We start from the raw sequence: 12,919 nt of genomic DNA, 5'->3' as shown, positions 1-12,919 counted from the left end.
TTCCCACAATAGACTGGTACAAAACCTAAATGCAGGACAGGTGTGAAGTGTATGTCGTCTGTCCCAGGCATCTTCGTGATGGGCCCATGTGTTTACGGCCTTATCACAGCTGGACTCAGGCTCCCAGCAACATCAGTTACTATGTCTGGCTGGGGAAGGACTTTTCGGCGCTGTGGCTGTCTTGAAGCTGCCCTTGCAGACTCTCCTGGGCTTAACAGCAGCACCTGCAGCGAGGAGAGTGCCAAAACGGCAAACCTATGACACTTCCCCCTCCCAAGTTGGGCTGTGTTTCTTTTCAGCTCGCTATTGTCTATCCTGGCTAGTAGAATCATAGAATAGTAGAGTTGAAAGGGGCCTCTAAGGCCATCAAGTCCAACCCCCCGCTCAATGCAGGAATTCACCCTAAAGCATCCCTGACAGGTGGTTGTCCAGCTGCCTCTTGAAGGCCTCTAGTGTGGAAGAGCCCACAACCTCCCTAGGGGACTGGTTCCATTGTCGCACTGCTCTAACAGTCAGGAAGTTTTTCCTGATGTCCAGCCGGAATCCGGCTTCTTGTAACTTGAGCCCGTTATTCCGTGTCCTGCACTCTGGGAGGATCGAGAAGAGAGCCTGGCCCTCCTCTGTGTGACAACCTTTCAAGTATTTGAGGAGTGCTCTCATGTCTCCCCTCAATCTTCTCTTCTCCAGGCTAAACATGCCCAGTTCTTTCAGTCTCTCCTCCTAGGGCTTTGTTTCCAGACCCCAGTAGCAGCGCTCTGTCTTCTCAGACAGAGAAGTCTTTCCCCCATGCTCTCCTTTTAACTGGAGCTGTTGTGGACTCAGCCTGGGAACCTGGCTCCTCTCCAAAGTTGGTGAAGGAGGGCGTCCTGAGTGCGTAACTGCTGCCTCATCCCTCTCAAGGCAGTGCTTTGAGATTTCTCCCCCTTTTTTTTGGCTTTCAAGGCCCTAGACAGGCTGGAGAGTGTCTCCATCTTTCCTTGAATCTTAGAGAGAAGGGAGTCAGGCTAAGATCTCCTCCCAGCCTGAAATGCTTTTAACTGGCGATGTCAGGGGCTGAACCTACACATCTTCTCAACGCCGGCCCTTGCTTTCAATGTACAGCTACTTTTCCCTGGCTTCAGGCTACGGGCTTGAGACTGCTGGCATCCAGAGCAGTGATTCTGCCTCTAGGCCACGTGTGGGCAACCCGTGGTCCTGCACGCCGCCCTTTCCAGCACACTCCTGCTCCTGCCAAACAGTTGTCTGGAAAGCTGCAAGGGAAGTGGTTGAAAGGGGGAAGACGGTCCATGCGGGGAGAGAGGGCTGATGTGATCTTGGCACGGGGAGGTTTAAATGCCCCCATCCGTGTACGCTGAGCTAAGTGTTTTGGGGCGGGTGTATTCAAGGGTGGGGCTAGGAGAACAGCGGCCCTGGTGGCGCTCACCTCCAGCCTGGAACTCTGAGCCTTCACCCACTGTTGCACATAGTCCTGGGGCGGTATGGGGGTGGGGGGCGGGGAGAAAAGTTGCTCACGACGTGCCAAACGGCAATTTGGAAAGCTGCCCTTACAACGCTCCGTCATAGCAGCTGATCACGGTTTCCGCTTCCGGAGAGAGGGGCAATAAAGCCAGAGAAGAACAGGCTGAAAGCATCTCTAGCCTAGTGCCCTGGTTCCAACAGTGGCCAGCCTAAGGCAGTAGGGCGTGAAGGCCACAGCCCATACCTGCTGTCTGTCCACCGCCTTTGCTCTTCAGAGGTAGAATGCCGCTGAACACAAGTTCTGTCCGTGGCCAATAGCCATCAGTGGACCTCTCCTCTAGGACTTAGGAGCCCAGTCTTTTTTTAAAAAAATTCCAAACCCGTGACTATCCCCCATTTTGTGGCAGCAAATTCCATAAAGGTCTTGCTGTGTGAAGGAGCGCTTCCCGAATCGCCTGCCTGTCTGTGGATGAACTCAGTTTTGCTAGGTGAGAGGGAGAAAAACGTCAGCCCACTTTTCCCGTGCGAGGCATCGTTCCATAAAGGTGCAATCTTATGCATGTTTAGACAAAAAAAGTCCTACAGCTCCCAGCAGTGCTGGCTGGGGAAAGCTGGGATTTGTAGGACTTTTTTCCTGTCTAAAACATGCATAGGATTGTGCCCTAAACCTCTTATTGTATGTGTCGCCAACCTAACCCACCCATCCTTTCTTCCCCCTGAACTAAAAAGTCCCCAATTCTTAAGCCTTTCCTTTGTAGGGGAGTCCTCCCAACTCCTTGATTTCGGTGGCACATTGCAGCAATCTTGAACAGTAAGCATCGGACATTGAAAAAAATATCCTAACTGTTCTGCAGTGGGAACAGACGATGCAAAAAGGTGGCTTTTTTGGGTGTGCTGAAGCCTGTTTTGCCAATTTTTGCTCTCATAGCTGTGCGGTTGGGTTGTAGAGAGTCTGGAATTGAAACCTCGCGTGTGTGAGGCAGCCTTTCTCACCCTTGTGCCTTTCAGATGTTTTGGCTGCCAACTCCTCTCAGTCTCAGCCAGCGTAACCAATAATCAGGAATGCTGGGAGTTGTAGTCCAGACATCTGGTGGGCATCAAGTTGGAACAGGCTGACCTGAGACCTCCGCTCCCTTGTGGCTGCTGAGGCTTTGCTTAAATTTTGCTTACATTTTTTCCCCTTTTCTAAAAATAAAAGTGAGGTCTCAGGATACTGAATTTTGCCATGTGTGTGGTGTATTTGTCCTGGCTTTGAGCAAAGGCAGGCCTGGGTTCTGAGAAGAACATTAGAAGAGCCTTGCTGGATCAGAACAAAGGTCCATCTAGTCCTGCCTGTTAGCTGCCAGAAGTTCAAAGAGGGCCCTCCTGGTCTTATTGAGCTGAATTGGGTTAGGGAGACAGCAGGAAGTATCAGCAGTTTTTCCGCTGGTGGAGAGAACTTCCCTTCAGGCACAACTTCTTTAACAGGCATTGCTCACATAGTAGCCAACCAGCTGTGGACCAGGGACCCACAAAGCAGGACATGGTGCAACAGCACCCTCCCACCCATGTTCCCCAGCAACTGGTGCACACGTTTACTGCCTCAGATGTTGTAGCACACAACCATCAGGGCTAGTAGCCGTTGATGGCCTTCTCCTCCAGGAATTTATCCAACTCCCCTTTAAAGTCATCCAAATGGGTGGCCATCACTACATCTTGTGGTACTACATTCCATAATTTCACTCTGCGCTGTGTGAAGAAGTCCCTTCCTCTCATTTGTCCAGTCAGCGTCACGGGATGACCCCTGGGCAGATCCATCACGTCAGCTTGGAGCGCTGTCTGTCCGTCTTGCTCTTCCCGCTGTGCTCACTGCAGGTTGTCTTGTTGGTTATCTCTTCTGTAGGCTGCAAGAAGCCTGTCTCCGCGTCGGAGAAGGAGATGGAGTGGGCCCAGATGGCCTGCCACCGGTGTCTGGTTTACCTGGGGGATTTAGGTGAGAATTGGCGTGCTGGGGTGGAGATTGAAAACTGTCCTAGCCCTTGTGAATCTCGGATTTTCTTGCAGTGTGGAGGAGAGCAGACTCCGTTAATTGCTGACCGATAAATCCCGCAATGACTTGGGCTTATCTTGCCAAAAGATGTCCTAACGATTCCCTCTATCGGCTCTGTACAGATGGCAAGGCTGATAGTTGCTGTCCCACACCTTGAGGAATTCCCTCTCCTTGGAGACACCCCAAACCTCAGCTTTAACCTGCAGAAGAATTTTATTTTAGGGTTCAGTTTTGGTGAAAAAGGAACATCCTATTCAAGGCGTTCACATTGTGTGTTTAGGGGTGTGGTGCCTCGAGCCTGAGCGCCAAAACTGGCCTTGGGGTCATTATTCTAAGCCCTCCTGCCGAGATGCGAGACAATAAAGAGGTCCACCGTGTAATCCGCAAAGCTTTATTCAATAAATACTCATCTCTTCACACCTGATAGGAGTGTGAATGCGAGGCGCTCTCCTCTAAGCTTAATTAGACTAACAAAGCAGGCAGTTGCCTTTCAACTAAAATGAAGAGTTTCCCTGCAGTCCAACCAGCACTTTACCGCAAGGAGGGTTTTTGGAGAAGCCTCTTGAAGGTGGATTCTCTAAGGGACCACCTCCACTCAGTTCCGCCTGCTTGACCCTCTGGTGGACTCTGGGATCTGTCAACTCTGAAGTTCCCTCACCCTCTGACAGAGGCTGAGTTCCCTGGGGCGGGAGGAGGGTGGTCTCTGAGCTTTTGGCATCCTGTCCTATAAGCTCCTGTTAAGATTCATCCTTGACTCCTGAAGAGTCTTGGAGAACCTCCTCCCCCGCTTCCTGTCTCGGCTGGCATACTCCTTGCCCTGCTTCTTCCTCAGCCTCTGAGTCTGATTCCGCCCCCGAAACCCCTTCCCCCCACTCTAGGGAGGACGGGCCTGATCCTGACACATGGGGTCCCTTTCTGGCCTTCCAGAATTCGCCTGATAGCCACGGCCCTTTCCCTAACCTGTGATCATTTGCTATTTTCCTGGCTTTTATATATCCCCCCACCTATTCTAAAAGGTTGAAATGCCTCTCCCTAAGTTTTAATTACTGGGAGTAGGTCCTTTACGCTAAAGTTGTGCTGGTACTTTTTGCCGTTGGGGCCCTCCTACCACTGGAATGTGGTCCCTGAGAGCTTCTCTGAAGTGGAATTCAGCCCTCAGGCTTAGAGCGGCTCCTCACCCCTGCATTAACAGTACAGGATGTCTCTCTAAACTTGCCAGCTGCCCAGTGATGTGAATTTCTTCCTTTTTTAAAAATTGTCCCACCGTTTCATCTGTCCGTAGGGGCCAGATGGTTTTGCAGCGTTTTTTTAGGTCCTTGTCTTACTGTCATCCTAAAACCTCACGTGTGTGTGTGTGTGTTTTGTTTCTTCTCAGCTCGATATCAGAATGAGTTAGCCGGCGTGGACACAGAATTGCTGGCTGAGAGATTTTACTATCAAGCCCTTTCTGTTGCACCACAGATTGGTAAGTATTTAGCTCAAGTGTAGTATGACCTTACCCAAAGATCATATATGTCGACCACTCTGGTCTGTCAACAGTACGGGTGGGAGATTGTCAGCATTGCTGTACCTCTGTGGCTCCTCCCACTCCCATGCCATGTTGGCATCAGCTTTTACAGCTTGTTAACAACCAGACATGCTGCATGGCCCTCCTGCACCTGAAATTCCCTCACAGCATGAATTAACCGGGAGAGCAAAAGCTCTGTGTGCTGAGCTCAGCAAGGTGAAGTTGAGATGGGGCGGACAGAAAGTAAGCTGAAGGAGGGCATCAAGGTTCCTTCCATGTCCTGGACCCCTTGAGCAGCTCCCTAAGAATCTCTTGCCTCCTTAAGAGTTCCATCTTCTTTCTTCTACCTTCCCCTTCCCAGTAACATGGAGTAAATTGCAAAATGCAAGGTCCCCTACCCTAGCTGCATTTAAACTTCTCCAGACTGCTACTTCTCCAGGCTGCTTCTTCTCCATGCTCTTTTCTTTTCTAGCTGGCTCTTTCCTTTTATCCCTACCTCCCCCAAACTGAAAGTACTGTTTCAAGACTGAAGAAATGAAACTACTCTCAGGCGTACCCCATACCAGTAATGTGGAGTAAATTGCAAAATACAAGTTCCCCTACCCTATCTGCATTTAAACTTCTCCAGGCTGCTTCTCTTTTCTAGCTGGCTCCTTCCTTTTATCCCTTCCTCCTCCAAACCGAAAGTACTGTTTCAAAACTAAAGAAATGAAACTACTCCTCTCAGGGGTACCCCATACCAGTAATGTGGAATAAATTGCAAAACGCAAGTTCCCCTACCCTAGCTGCATTTAAACTTCTCCAGGCTGCTTCTTTTTTCTTTCCTTCCTCCCCCAAACCGAAAGTACTGTTTCAAAACTGAAGAAATGACTCTTAGGGATGCCCCATCCCAACAGAGAACCCCAGGCCTCTAAGGCTTGCCATTTTTACCTTGCCTTTGTAGGCCTCAAACCTTCGCAGAGGGAAAAGGATGTTAGTGGTAAGATAAGATGGGCTCTTTGCGTGCAGAAAAACCTGCGTGCATTGGATGACCCCAGGTTCTACTATTGTTAGCACTTTCTCCACACTGTGCAGAATTTTATGCACCTCAGTCATGTTCCCCTTTTTGCCTCAGTGTACATCGGGTTGCATTTGCTTACACTGAAAAGCATTTGACATTGTAAAGCCCATTCCCCCAGTTTGGAGCGATCATTCAGGAGCTTTTTTTTAATTTTAACCATCATAAATCTGGTATTGTCAGCAACCTTGGCTATGTGACTTCTCACCCCTAGATCTCTAGATCATAGAATCATAGAATAGTAGAGTTGGAAGGGGCCTCTAAGGCCATCCAGTCCAACCCCCTGCTCAATGCAGGGATCCACCCTTAAGCATCCCTGACAGATGGTTGTCCAGCTGCCTCTTGAATGTCTCTAGTGTGGGAGAGCCCACAACCTCCCTAGGGAACTGGTTCCATTGTCGTACTGCTCTAACAGTCAGGAAGTTTTTCCTGATGTCCAGCTGGAATCTGGCTTCCTGTAACTTGAGCTGCACTCTGGGAGGATCAAGAAGAGATCTTGGCCCTCTTTTGCGTGGACAACCTTTCAAGGACTTGAAGAGTGCTATCATGTCTCCCTTCAGCCTTCTCTTCTCCAGGCTCAACATGCCCAGTTCTTTCCGTCTCTCCTCCTAGGGCTTTTTTCCCAGACCCCTGATTATCCTCGTTGCCCTCCTCTGAACATGCTCCAGCTTGCCTGCATCCTTTTATGAACAAGTTAAAAAGCACTTGTCCCAGTACAGCTCCTGAATGACCCTCCCCCCGCTGTTTAGAGAATGGCCTCCCTCACCCACCCACCCCCAACACTCTGCTTTCCCTTTTGATCCATCGCGCTTGAGAAAAATGGCTGCGTCCTCGACTCTGCTCCTGAATTCTAGCCCTGCGGGTTTCTGGGTTGCATATCTTGCTGTTATAAGTCAAACGCAAGTGGAATAGCTCTGACTTGGGTCTCTTTGGGACAGGCATGCCTTTTAACCAACTTGGGACCCTGGCTGGGAGTAAGTTCTACAACGTGGAAGCCACCTACTGCTACTTGCGCTGGTGAGTATGCCCCCCACAGAACAGTTTGGAAAGGGAGAGTGAGCTTATATATATACACCAACCACTTTTTTGCTTTGGGGCCTGCAAGATGTTGTCCCTGTGCTGTGCTGCCTGTTGGTTTCTTGCTCTGTACATGGGGCAAAAGTTGCTGGAATGTAGCTCTGATTGCTGCCTAACCTGACTGGCTGGGATACTGGCTGCTCCGTGACAAGTAAGCGTGCAGCCTTATTTATTTATTTCATTTCTGTACAACCCAATAGCCGAAGCTCTCTCTGGGCGGTTCACAAAAATTAAAACCATCATAAAACAACCAACAGTCTAAAAACACAAATACAAAATACAATATAAAAAGCACAACCAGTATAGCACCGCACAGCAGACGTTGCTATAGATTAAAGTACGGAATTAAAACAGCAAAGTTTAAATTTAAGTTAAATTAGGTTTTGAGATACTGAGACAGGGTCTTGCTATTTACTGTTTTACTCTGTACAGCACCATGTACATAGATGGTGCTATATAAATAAATAATAATAATAAATAATAATAATAAAAAGGTCTTCAGCTGGCGACGGGAGGAATACAGCCAGGCAAACCTCTCTATGGAGCTCATTCCACAACTGGGGTGCCACAGCAAAGAAGGCCCTCCTCCTAGTAGCCACCTGCCTCACTTCCCTTGGCAGGGGCTCACAGAGAAGGGCCCCTGTGGATGATCTTAAGGTCTGGGCAGGTCCATATGGGAGGAGGCGTTCCTTCAAATAACCTGGCCCCAAGCCTTGTACGTTGGTGAGAAACAGCTCCCCTCCCTCTTCCAGGAACTTTCCAGTGGAGTCTTGTTTTAGGCCTCAGATTCTGTACTCTAAATTTAAATAGGAGGAAAGGAAAGGAACCTCTCGTGCAAGCACATGAGTCATTGCTGACTCCTAGAGGAATGCCTGCTTTGTAGCGGGGTGGTTTGCCATTGCCTTCCCCAGTCACGGTTACCTTTCCCCCAGCTAGCTGGGTACTCATTTTACCGACCTCGGAAGGATGGAAGGCTGAGTCGACCTGAGCCGGCTGCCTCAGAACCCGCTTCCGCTGGGATCGAACTCAGGCCGTGGGGAGAGTTTCGGCTGCAGTAACTGCCGCTTACCACTCTGCCCCACACGAGGCTGCTAAATTTATATAAGGAAAAGCAAAAGTAGTATGAATCAAAATCCCATAACAGGCCAGTCAACTCAAATATCACATCATTGTTAATATATCCAGAACAACGGACTCTCTAGATCCAAGTTGGTTCCGTTATTTGTGCAAATGGTGTGTTGGGTTTTTTTTTTTTTAAAAAAAATGTCTTTGTTGAATGCATCCTTCTTTGCCACAAATGATTGCAGCTTGTTTGCTCATAAGCAGGTTTGGGCAAATTCCCCTATGTCCTGTTCATGCTTTGCTCACCAGACTCCCATCAGTTGCCTGACCCTGGCGTGGGGGAGGGGTGAGCCGGATGGTCCGTGGGCACCTGGTGAGAGTTCACGTCTTCCTTTCCTTTTTCTTTTTTTGTCTACGAGACACAATTTGTGCAAGATCATGGCTGGGAATCTTTATGGAAATTGGGATTTGCGCAAAATCGTGGCCGTTGATAGCGTAATTTGCGTAAAGTTGCAGGTGTAATTTGCGGCTGCAGTTTGCTCAAAATTGTGCTATTTACAGCTGCGATTTTGCACAAATCCTGATTTCCCTAAATATTCTCCAGCCGCGAATTTGTGCAAATTGGGATTTGCACAAATAAAAAAAACCCGGGAAACTACAAACTTGCCTGACTCAGCACGCCCCATCTCGAGCTCAGGGCTCTGCGATCTGGCAACTGGGGGTGCCATGCTGATCATAGAATCATAGAATAGCAGAGTTGGAAGGGGCCTACAAGGCCATCGAGTCCAACCCCCTGCTCAATGCAGGAATCCACCCTAAAGCATCCCTGACAGATGGTTGTCCAGCTGCCTCTTGAAGGCCTCTAGTGTGGGAGAGACCACTACCTCCCTAGGTCACTGATTCCATTGTCGTACTGCTCTAACAGTTAGGAAGTTTTTCCTGATGTCCAGCTGGAATCTGGCTTCCTTTAACTTGAGCCCGTTATTCCGTGTCCTGCACTCTGGGAGGATTGAGAAGAGATCCTGGCCCCCCTCTGTGTGACAGCCTTTTAACGTGCTGAGCTCCACTCCCAAACTGGATTCTTCTGACATTCCTAATCCTTCTTCTCCATTGGATTGTATAAAATTGTATTTAAAAAATTAAGGTTCAAGCCATCATGGCTGAGCCAGGAGTCTGCAGATATTGGTGTGGCTTTACATCCATCTGTTGTTTGTGGCTTTCCTTCCTCCCCTCTCACGCTGTTTCTTACTGGGCCTGTTCAGACAACACACTAAGCCATGGCTAGGCTGCTAACCCTTTTGCAGAAAATGGCTAGTGTTTAAACTGTGGTTTTGTAGCCACCATGGTTAGGAATGGTTCACATGGCATGCGAAGTCATGGTTCACATGATGTGCGAAGCTAAGCCATGAAGTTTGGCTCAAAGTGCTTAAACCACCATGGCTTAGCATGTCTGAACAGGGTCACAATGTCACTCTCATAGAATCATAGAATAGCAGAGTTGGAAGGGGCCTACAAGGCCATCGGTTCCAACCGCCTGCTCCAAGCAGAGATCCACCCTAAAGCATCCCTGACAGAGGGTTGTCCAGCTGCCTCTTGAAGGCCTCTAGGGTGGGAGAGCCCACAACCTCTCTGTCCCTTGTGAACAGGTGTTTCAGGGGAAAGGCAAGGCCTTCTCTCATTTGTGGTTGGATATGGGTACGGAATGGGTAGGATGCAGCTGGAGTCCTGTTCCTTACTTTCTCCATACCCCAATGGGAAGCAAGATTATCTCTCCTCCAAGGAGTCCTCTTCAGTTGAAAGGGGTGTTTATAGTGCCTTGCAGGACTCTTTGCTCTTATACAAAATTTGCAAGCAAATGCGAATTTGCTTGCTTTAAATATGCCTATGGTAGAATCCAGCCCTTCAGATCTTTTTCTTTTAAAAAAAAAGTAGTTAAATTGAACCGCTTTGCCATATACACACACTGTTTTGTGCCTGTTTAGTATCCAGTCTGAAGTGTCCTTTGAAGGCGCTTACGGGAACCTCAAACGCCTCTACGATAAGGCTGCCAAAATGTATCACCAGCTGAAGAAATGTGAAAACAGGAAACTCTCACCGAGCAAAAAGAGGTAAGGGCCTTAAATGTCCGTCGTGGAATTAACAGAGCCTGAAATTGGCCCGGCTCTGGTTGACAGATTCAAAGGTAGGGTGTGCATTAGAGGTGGAAAAGAGCTGGAGAGCTCTAGGCAGCCTGTGGCAACCGTAACTGATTCTAATCCAGGTGTGGTTGAAGAGTTTTGCCCGGAGTTTCACATGTATAGAGAAGGACATAGGATATCGTGCAGTTTAATGGTACCTTTCTCTTTCCTTTGGGGATTTTTGTCTGGAAGACCTGGTTGTGCCACGTTGCATTTGCCTTTTTTAACTGTGAAGCCCCTTGATTCTAAATAATAATAATAATAATAATAATATTTCTTACCTGCCTCTCCATTCTGATCGAGGCAGGGAACAATACTAAATATAAAACTGAATTAAAACATAATATACGTTGTTAAAAACGTCCTAAAAACATTCTAAAACATCTTAAAATCCCCCTGGATCAGCCTGCCGGAAGAGATTGGTCTTTAAAGGTTTCTTGAATGCTAGTAGACTGTCAAGTTGAGGAGTCTCCTCCGGCAGGCCATTCCACCGTCTGGGAGCAGCAGAAGAGAAGGTCCTCTGGGTAATACTTGTTCGCCTAATTTTGGCAGACTGAAGTAGATTCCTCCCAGAGGACCTGAGTGTGCGGGGCAGATTGTACAGGAGAAGGCGATCCCGCAGGTAGCCTGGACCCAGGGCTTTAAAGGTGATAACCAACACTTTATCCTTCACCCGGAAACTAATTGGCAGCCAGTGAAAAGATTTGAAGACTGGTGTACATGGCACACATGCTTTGTAGAATAGGCTGCAGCAATGGCTGTTGGGATACCATCGGGAGGAGGAACTGTCAATCGAATGTCACAATGACTTTTACCCAATTCCACAGGAGCCCACAGTCACACAACGGTGGAGTTAGAACGTGTTGTGTGGGGAGTGTCCCCTAGGAACTCAACCCCTGAGTGGCGTTTTCACACTGCGTTGACTAACGTGTCTGAACTGAGCCTCTTAACTGGTTTCTCTGCCCCAGGTGTTGAGATCTGCTAACTGTTCCTCTCCCCCTCTTCACCCCTCCCACCACAACCTGTAGGTGCAAAGACATTAAAAGGTTACTGGTGAGTTTCATGTACTTGCAGAGCGTTCTTCAGCCAAAGAGCAGGTGAGTCTCTTGTGTCTTTATTCTTATTTTATTGGAGGGTGGTGGCTAGTCATAGAATCATAGAATAGCAGAGTTGGAAGGGGCCTCTAAGGCCATCGGGTCCAACCCCCTGCTAAGTGCAGGAATCCACCCTAAAGCCTCCCTGACAGATGGTTGTCCAGCTGCCTCTTGAAGGCCTCTAGTGTGGGAGAGGCCACAACCTCACCAGGCAACTGATTCCATTGTTGTACTGCTCTAACAATCAGGAAGTTTTTCCTGATGTCCAGCCGGAATCTGGCTTCCTTTAACTTGAGCCCGTTATTCCGTGTCCTGCACTCTGGGAGGATCGAGAAGAGATCCTGGCCCTCCTCTGTGTGACAACCTTTTAAGTATTTGAAGAGTGCTATCAGTCCCCAGCAATCATATAGCTGAAACAAAACACAGATAAGTTAGGGAAATTTACAGGTCCAAACGGCATCGAGGATACTGGAATAGCTTCCCAAGGAGAATTCCGTGCTCCAGTCTGCTTCTCCATTTTTGGGTGTAGCTTATTCGTTCCAGATCAGTCTTTTGTCCTTTCACTGGTCTAGATTCTGCCTTGAGCTGGTGGCGACTGACTAAGAAAGAGATCTTGGGGTTGTGGTGGACAGTTTGATGAAAACATCAGCCCAGTGTGCAGCAGCTGTAAAGAAGGCAAACTCCATGTTAGGCATTATAAGAAAGGGAATTGAGAATAAAACTGCTGGTATCGTACTATCTAGGGTGTGACCACACTTAGAATACCGTGTACAGTTCTGGTCACCACACCTAAAAAGGGATATTATAGAGCTGGAAAAAGTGCAGAAAAGGGCAACTCAGATGATGAAGGGGTTGGAGCAGCTCCCTGATGAGGAAAGGTTACATCAACTGGGACTGTTTAGCTTGGAAAAAAGGAGGCTGAGGGGAGACATGATAGAGGTGGACAAAATGATGCCTGGTGTGGAGAATGTGGACAGGGAGACATTTTCCTCCCTCTCTCAAAATACTAGAACCTGATGGGGTCATCCCATAAAGCTGATTGGTGGGAGATTCGGAACAGATAAAAAGAAGGACTTTTTCACATAGTGTATAATTAAACTGTGGAACTCGCTACCGCAAGATGTTGTGACGGCCAGCCATTTGGATGGCTTTAAAAGGGGGTTGGACAAATTCCTGGAAGTGAAGACTATCCATGGCTACTATTATTATTATTATTATTTATTTATTTATTTATTTATTTATTTATTTATATAGCACCATCAATGTACATGGTGCTGTACAGAGTAAAACAGTACTAGTCCTGATGGCTAAGTGCAACCATCAGTATGTAAGCCTGTATACATTAGTTGCTGGGGAACAGGGGCGGGAGGGTGCTGTTGCACCGTGTCCTGCTTGTGGGTCTCTGGCTGACAGCTGTTCGGCCACTGTGTGAACAGAGTGCTGGGCTAGACGGACCCT

The 12,919-nt window shown here is 48.3% G+C and overlaps 1 protein-coding gene across 2 annotated transcripts in view; it reads left to right on the top strand.

The window, feature by feature from the left end:
• The window catches only part of SMG5 (SMG5 nonsense mediated mRNA decay factor), a 56,934-nt gene that overhangs the window by 17,382 nt on the left and 26,633 nt on the right, over positions 1-12,919 (top strand). For both annotated transcript variants that reach the window (XM_063146103.1, XM_063146104.1), the window contains exons 5-9: positions 3,341-3,430; positions 4,863-4,952; positions 6,990-7,068; positions 10,173-10,298; positions 11,396-11,464. In XM_063146103.1, the coding sequence (XP_063002173.1) occupies positions 3,341-3,430; positions 4,863-4,952; positions 6,990-7,068; positions 10,173-10,298; positions 11,396-11,464 (454 nt within the window). The remainder of the gene's footprint in view (positions 1-3,340; positions 3,431-4,862; positions 4,953-6,989; positions 7,069-10,172; positions 10,299-11,395; positions 11,465-12,919) is intronic.

Source organism: Elgaria multicarinata, chromosome 21 (genome assembly GCF_023053635.1).
Source record: "Elgaria multicarinata webbii isolate HBS135686 ecotype San Diego chromosome 21, rElgMul1.1.pri, whole genome shotgun sequence".
Lineage (NCBI taxonomy): Eukaryota > Metazoa > Chordata > Lepidosauria > Squamata > Anguidae > Elgaria > Elgaria multicarinata.
This window is presented reverse-complemented; position numbering and strand designations above follow the sequence as displayed.